This window comes from Otolemur garnettii, unplaced genomic scaffold (assembly GCF_000181295.1).
Source record: "Otolemur garnettii isolate 467f Iridium unplaced genomic scaffold, OtoGar3 scaffold00006, whole genome shotgun sequence".
Lineage (NCBI taxonomy): Eukaryota > Metazoa > Chordata > Mammalia > Primates > Galagidae > Otolemur > Otolemur garnettii.
The window spans coordinates 40,370,340-40,378,507 of record NW_003852401.1 but is presented as its reverse complement, the minus strand read 5'-3'; the positions used below and the strand labels follow the sequence as shown (position 1 = coordinate 40,378,507).

The following is an 8,168-nucleotide window of genomic DNA, read 5'->3' as shown; positions in this document are numbered from 1 at the left end:
CATCACAGCTCACAGCAACCTCCACCTCCTGGGCTCAAGTGATTCTCCTGCCTCAGCCTCCCAAGTAGCTGGGACTACAGGCGCCCGCCACAGTGTTCAGCTATTTTTTGGTTGCAGCCGTCATTGTTGTTTGGCAGGCTCGGGCTGGAATCAAAATCGCCAGCTCAGCTGTATGTGGCTGGTGCCTTAGCCACTTGAGCCCTAGGCGCTGAGCCGACTATGTCTTGCATTTTAACCTGAGCATCCAACAAGATGGTAGTGACGGTGATGAGGTGGGCCGACAGGAAAGTCAGGGTGTGTGTTGAAATAACACACTGTTCACATACTTAGTGAGTCTAATTAAGTCAAGGCTTGAAAGTGCAGTGGAACTCGGTGGAAGGGGACATATAGGGAGGGGAATATAAGGCAAAGGAGGGGTGAGGAAGTTGAGGGCAAGGGGGAACATTTCTGGACAGGGCAGCTAGTGGCACACTTTTAATAGAAACGGTTAGTTACGTGTCCTCAAGGCAAAAATTCATGGTTGATTTTTGCAAGAAAACCCTAACTCTTGCCTGTCCTCCTTACAACAGAAAGCAAGTTTATGATCTAACTTTTAATCTCAATTCATAGTGCACCATTAGGACACGGCAAGGAAAATGGTTCATAAATATGATATTCCATTAGGAAATGTCTAGACGACCGTGTTTGCTCTTTTCCTCTTCTCCGTTCCAATCATCTAGGCCTTGAATGTGAGAAAGAGACTGAAGACCTTCAAACAATAAGCCAAATAAATGTCTTTCCCATTCTGGAAGGGAAAAAAATGAGTCTCTGGGGCACAGTAAACTGACTCTTAAGTGGGCCTGGATTAACCACAATACTTTTTGTTCTCTGGATTCCTCATGGCCCCTATAGAATTATTTCCCTGGCCTTGAAAACAAGCTCTGTGACATTCTGGGGGCTTTTATCTTTTTACGGCAAATTACTGTATCCAATGCAAGCCTCCTCCAGGGCTCAGGGAGACCTCAGCAGCGAGGAATATGGAACCACTCAAATCAGGAATAGATGGGGACTTTGAAGATAGGGTAAAATGTGTTTTCTTGTTGACAAAATAATCTGAAGCTTTTGTTGTGTGTTTCCATAAAAGACTTCCCAGGAATAAATCAATATGGCAGCACCAACTCCGCGAGAATAAGAAACGATAAGTATAGTTTTCAGCACCCCGTAACCATTCATTACATGTATTTCCCAGTTTTCTTTGTTATGCCTTTCCTGTTCAAATCCGAGCCAGCACATTTTTGGCTTCCCAGCTGAAGCAGGAGGCACTGCCAATCAGCAGGAAATATAATACAGATAAAATTCATATAAACTCTTTTGAACTGGTAAAATAGCTGGATGGGAAATGGATGTTAAATTGTTTACGTTTGGCACGAGAAGAAAACGTTCCATTTTTAAATTCAAAGCCTCTGCACCTTTGTAAATGAAAACAAATCTCATGGGTCATGTAGTGTTCCACTCTGTAAAAGTCATCAGGAGACTGATAAAAGCTTTTGTAAATCACTAACTTTATCTGGGACTTGCTCAAAAGAGTCATTCCCCAGATTTAAATGATGTGGACCTTGGAAAAACTTTACATCAACAATTGGCTCCTGGCATACTCTGAGGAGCTTTCTGCAAACAGTGGCAAGTAGCTTACGCGGGGGTCCAGAAAGCTTTAGGGGAGATGTCTATGAATTCTTATTTTTCAACTTGGATCTTTGAAAAACCCTATGAAGGTGAGACAGCAGGAAGGATTCAAATGTGTGGTCTGAAGACATTAGCACTGTGAAAAAGCTTTCATCTTGGCAAACATTGGTGCACCTGGCTGGGTTCAAGTGATAAAATCAGGCTGGGAAAATAAAAAAGTAATTTGAAAAAGAAAGAGAATGTTAAATTCCACAAAGCAACCAAGTAGCTTATCCCATAGAATGATAAATTCCTGCTTTGTCTAAATTTGTACATGCTTCAGGCATTTGATCTTATTTCATCTAAGCATAGCTTGGACTTTAAATGATGTAAATATTGCTCAGAATGTGTTTAATAGCTAAGTGAAATTAATTACAGATCTGAAGTCGAGACAGCTGACTGGGAAGTAGATTCTTTGTCATGAGAGGACTATAAAGCCTGGGAAGCCTTATCAGGGCAGCCTCCTTGTGATCCATCTATGCCTGTGTGTCATGGTTCAATGTATCAGAGGGTCAACTAAACTGGTCAAGAAAATGGGACAGCAAGACTATGGTTACATGAAGGCACGCCTTGACCTGAGTTACACACTTATGAGAAGAATGCTAGCTTCAGAAAGAGGCAGCTAGGAGGAATCTCTGTGCATCTTTGTGGAGCCTGTAGAGCTCTTCTGGGATGGGTTTTGTCTATTCCGGCATTCCCTAGGGAAAATCCTGAACTGCAACCAGAAATGTGAGATGAAAGCAAATGACGATAGCCATTGTCATCCACCCTGATCTCTCATCCATATCCACGTGACCAAAAAATTTGTGAATCAGGAGATTATTTTCCCTTCAAACTCCAGGGTAGGTCTGATTTTCTGAGATTTCAAAATGGCGAAGCTTGCACAGGCGGGGGAGGGAGTTGTGACAACTCTGCACAAGGCGTCTGCCTTTGTAGCCATCCCCCTGCCATGCTGTATCTGAGTACTCATTTTCAGAAAATGACTCATTGGCAGGATGATACCCAGTTCCCCAGTCTCTACTGTCTTTTGTAATCATTCCAGGAAGAAGGTTTAAGACCAGACACTTGTCTCTCCCTGCCACCTTTTGAGCTTCTTCTAGCCAGCACCCCACAGGCTTCAAACAAGAGCCGAGCATGGAGCAAAATCAAGGAATCCGAACACGGACCAGTCTCTGGCCTTGTGAGTGATCCTGAAAGGACACTTTGAAGTCAATAGGCTCAACATGGGAATCAAAAGGAAGCCTGTGAATGCATGGAAAAGTGAGAATCATTTTCTTTAAAGTGAACTTCACTAGCGTTCCCCAGTGACTCAAGTGCTGTGTTGGCAGCCGTCACATTTGCTGATACTGCCACAGACTGGCGCTATCTATCACTGAGATGAAAGAGCCCAGTATTACATTAAAATAATGATAATGTGAGTGCCCAAAGTAGATAGCACTGATGGGTGCTATTCAGAGAAGTTACCACACATTCATAAACCTGCAGTTTTGTTCAATATCTGACCAAGCTTTACGCCTGAATTGGATGCAACCTCCCATTAGCACCCATGATTTGTATTTATCGCACACAAACAAAAGGAAGAAATAATCCAAACCTCTGCTTTGGAAATTCAAGACAATGACATCACCAGACATATTGGGGAGATGCAGGAGCTCTGAAAGGCTTATTTTAACACTGATGACACATGAAACCATAGCTCCATCAAGCCTTGGAGAATTTTATGGAAATGAGGAATCAAGGCGAGTTTAGCAAACATCAGCTGGAAGAATGTTGGTGGTGCTGTCGGGTAGATGGGTGAAATAATTCTTACCCAGTATCTGCAGAGGATCTCTCAAGAGGAACAGCAACAAGTAAACACATGGGATTGTAATTAAATTATTAATAAACAAGCCTCAGATTGAAAGTTCATTAAGAACAATGCATCCAGGATCCCCCAGAGTCAATGTAATCAAGCCAAATTGATTACTGGAAAGTGGTGGGTCAGAGAGAGGACCAAGGATACACGGCCTCTCCTTTTCATACTTGGCTGTGTTGTTTTATTGAAACATAGGCTGCACTCCAGCGATAGACATTCAGGACATTTGGCGATGGAATGAATAGTGCATTATCATAGCATAGCTATCCTAATGACACTTGGCATTGAGTTTAATAAAGGTGAGTGGATAACAGGTGCTCTCCTGATGATGCGATGGCTTCTACAAATCAGACAAAATATGCTGAGGCTGGCTTTGTAGCCTTTTCCTGGTAATTTTAGTTTATAGCTGGCATTAGAGCAATAGCCCTTTATAATTTCAATCTGATTTGGATGTTGCTTCTGAAGTTTGTTCTCAGAGTCTTTTCTTCTTTAAAGTATATCCCTCCAGGGTAACTGTTAACTGTCTTAGTTCAGAAGAAGACCCAGAGGCAAGTATACAAATACAAGTAGATTATTTGGAAGGCAATCCCAGATAGAGTTGCCATATTTATCAAATAAAAATGCAGGAGTTCAGCTACACTTGAATTTTGGATAAACCATTTTGTTAGTATAAGTTACATCCCATGCAATATTTGAGATAGACACTAAAGCTATAATTTGCTGCTTACATGCATTTAGTTGGGTGTCCTTTATTTTATCTAAATTAAAGGTTTACACAGGTTACTGCTGTGTGTAACTATAGCTCAATCCTTCTGGGTACTGTGGGAAACTATAGAGAACATACTTCAGAGATGTCCTGTCTGGGGACAAAGGAAGTTGGAGGCACATATCCACCAGCTCCTTTCTTCATTTGTTAAGGCCTGATCCTGGGGCCACAAGCTACCACTCCCATGCATTCTATTTGCCCTGCTTAAGATGGGGCCAGTATGTAGTCAGAGAAAACTGTTGGAGACAGTTGCAGGTAATTGTAGAAGGGTTGCAGGCACTAGCAAGTACTGGAAACTTGCATACCAAGGGAAACGGGGGCTAAGTCTTGATAGTGCCTAAAGCTCATGGCACCTATTATGTTTTGGTCTAAGTCCTCAATTCATGTTGTTTCTTCTGTGTCCCCTCCTAAAGACAGTGAGTTACCGATATCTTCTAGGAGAAGCTGTCCATGCTTCCGACTTGGGGCAGGAGGGGTGGAGTTGGTTTTTATCCAGTTCCTCCTACCTGATTCCTCCTGCATCTCTTAAAGACTCTGCTCCTGTGAGATGCATTCTCCTCTGCTGTCAGTTCATGAAAGCCTGACATGGTCTGTAGTATTCTGCCAAGCCTCACATCCTAACAGCCTTGGAAGTGACCTCAGCACCTGCAGGGGCATCTCCCTGAACACCAAGACTCCTCTATGATTCCACTTCAGACACCCACTCCCATGGACACACTCACCATTGGCTTGTCATCTAGAACTGCTCCTCTATCACATGTAAATGTGCAGGCTGCCCCCTACCAACTCTTACCTTTGAGTTCTCTCAATGAGTCATTTTGGCCTTTAACCCCATTAAGACTTGCAATACTTTGACCCCCTCTACCAACCCCCCTCAGACGTCATTGCATTTCTCTTCCAGGTGAGACTACATGGTTGATGGCTTCATGTGTGATTTTTCTAACACTCATTCCTAATAAAACTCATTCACCTCTGACTCTTCTATCACTTCATCCTGATAAATATCACCCTTTTTTTATCTATCTTTTCATTTCCTCTCTGCCTATGCCTGGACAATGGAGTCCTGCGAGGACTACGGGGAATGTTCTTTTCAAAAGACATGAGCTCTAGTCTTAAATGCACCCACCTTGATTCTGGCAATGATTCTTTATTTTTCTAATGTCTTCTCTCTCTTTCTGGCTCTTTCTAGCAATTGTTTTAAACTTTCTTTACTTTTCTTAAATCTTCTATCTCCTTCACACAACCCATTCTCTTGAGTTTTCTTCTTCATTCCTAGAATATCATTTTATCCTTTGCCATCTATTTCATGAAGAAAGTAAAACCAGTTAAGGAGATAGGTTTTAGGTCATTTGTCTTGCCTGGAAAAAAATTCCTTCCTATTAAAAATTCCTTCCGTGGCATTCTCAATGAATCTTTGTATAACAATCAACTGGACCTAGACTGAAACCCACTTGTGCTTTTGACAATTATTGGGAACTCCTCTGGGCTGGCAATGCTCATGGTCCAGTGGATGCAAAGTATGGACAGACCAAAATTTTCCCTTAGCAGCTACCAAGCCATATTTGGCAGAGGGCAGCCTTAGACTCTCCCACCAGCTCCATCATTACTGGTTTCCATTGCATTGGTAATCATTTACTGATTTCTCCAAATTGCCTCTGAAAAAAGGCACTCTGGATTTGGATTTTGACGTTTGAGTCTTGATGGGTTATGGTCTGCACACAGCCCAGGGATCAGTTAAAGGACATCTCACCTATCAACTTTCAGTTTTTGTCCAAGTTGCATCCAACAAATGCAATGACCTTCCCCTTCCAGACCCCCACAGATATCCTCTGATCCTCTTCCACACAACTGTGGAGCCTCAAATTACTGCACCATCCAGTTGGAAGTGGCATTGCTCTGGTAGGTGCAGACACTCTGTCCAGTTCCCTGTGCCAGGAGAAGAGGAGATGTTACTTCCTTTGATAATCAGTAAGGGATATGGCCTCTACAAATATTTGCCCTTTTGCTCCAACCTTGAGCCCAAAAACACATTGGCAAATTCTACATGTCCCTGTCACATTTTCTCTTCAACTCACAAAAGAGGCCATGGAGACCTAGAATCAAGAGAGATCAGAAAACTGTGACTGATACAGAAGCGTTTTTTTTTTCTTTTTAATTATTTTTATTTTCAGTTAAAAATTAACACAAGCAAGCTATAGCATTTGGTTAGGGAATTAGGAAATATAAGGAAGATGAATGGGGAAAGATTGCCTTTCATACCTACTACATAATAAATCCACAGCATTTGACAACTAAATGAAAGACAAATTAGGAGAAGAAATAGGGGCTAGGTAGGACACATTGAGAGAGGAAGGGTGATCCTGGTGACCTAATGTATTTTAGCACTGGGATTAAATGAAGAACACACATGTCTGCCAAGCCATCCCCAACATTTTTTACTACCTACTGTGACCAGTCCCTGTACAAAGGCCTATCAGAGACTTTTGAGAAAGTTGATCAACTAAGGGTCCTTCCCTATCTGAAATATCCATCCCAGAAATAATGCTGTATCAAATCCAGTATAATACGTTTGAGAATGATCCCAATACGCATAGTAAAGTACAGCATATCTTCTGTAGGCATTGAAAAGTTCTTATATTCGGGATCTTTCATCAGTCGTTTGCCAATTTCTTCCAAATGCACCCAAGACTCATCTGTGCACTTCTGGGTGACATTGATGGCCGAAGTCTTTAACTCTGTTACCAGCTCAGAGGAAGGGAGCTTCTCAGCAAATTCAGCTATCAGCTTTGCTGTCTCAGACAACACCCACCCATGGCTAGAGGTACATGCCTCAGAAAGGGTAACTGCACGCTGGACCCGCCTATGCTCCCCTGGGGATCCCCCCTGATCCCTCAGAACAGTGTTGGCATGGCCAATCCTTTCCTCTTCATTGAGTTTTTGACTCTCATGGATGAGGGTTTCACTGGTATCCTTTCCTCCCAACTTAATGAACTGAAGCTGCAGAATATGGGCCTCAGTTGGACATCCAATGTCCTCCAGGACTGCTCTTAGAGCTAATGTGGACAGGTATTCGGGCAGAGGGGCTAAGGAAGGGGCTGTGTGCAAGAGATGCTGGCAGATTCTGGGATCCTGGAGGGACATCTGGCTGGAGAGCATGTTTGATGGATGCTCAGTCTCTGTGAAAGATGGCTGGAAGTTCAGGGTCTCATGCTGGGTATGTCTTGGAAAGGCAGCCACCAGGGACAAGAGGACAAAGCAAAGGAGTATCATAGTTTGCATCATGGTGGGTCAGCAGAACAGCCCTGCAGGAAGGAAGCAGTGCTCAGGTTAGGGATTGGCGAAAGGCTCAAGACAAAGAGACACCAACACTGGGCAGAGCTAGGAGGTATCTCAGTCCTTTGAACCATCAATTGCCCAGAATGCACCTCACCTCGACTCTTAAAGGGTATGGGTGTTTCTCACCTGTTCTGGAAGAAAGAAGCTAGAGAACGAGACGGTCCAAAACACGTCCTTTGCCTTGATGCTTCCCTAATCTGAATGGCTACTTTCCAGGGCTCACTTTCTACCCCAGCTGAAAAAGTTGATGCCTTCTGTGAAATCAGTGAAGAGTATAACATCCACAAATATTGATCCACCCCTTCCTGGCCCAGACTTTGTCCTCCTCACCTTTACCCCATGCTGACAAACAGGTCTTTCCTTTTGTGGATCCTGCCTTTCCTGCCACGTATCTTTGTCACTGTAAGATTTATCCAAGACTTAAAATTAGATCAGATAAAGTTCCTTTGTATCTTCTGGGGAAGGGGCTAGAGAAAAGGCAGGGATGCTAATAATTTCTGGGTAGGAGAC

The 8,168-nt window shown here is 43.1% G+C and overlaps 1 protein-coding gene across 1 annotated transcript; it reads right to left on the bottom strand.

The window, feature by feature from the left end:
• Positions 1 to 6,458: 6,458 nt before the first annotated feature.
• On the bottom strand, positions 6,459 to 7,940 carry LOC105888299 (apolipoprotein F-like). Its single transcript, XM_012813371.2, has 2 exons — positions 7,785 to 7,940; positions 6,459 to 7,624 (listed from the first exon to the last, which is right to left on the bottom strand). The coding sequence occupies exon 2, from the start codon at positions 7,602 to 7,604 to the stop codon at positions 6,837 to 6,839; it is 768 nt and encodes a 255-aa protein (XP_012668825.1). The 5' UTR covers positions 7,605 to 7,624; positions 7,785 to 7,940; the 3' UTR covers positions 6,459 to 6,836.
• Positions 7,941 to 8,168: the final 228 nt, after the last annotated feature.

Coding starts and splice junctions, on each gene's coding strand:
- LOC105888299 (XM_012813371.2), bottom strand. CDS start 7,604: ATGATGCAAACTATGATACTCCTTTGCTTTGTCCTCTTGTCCCTGGTG.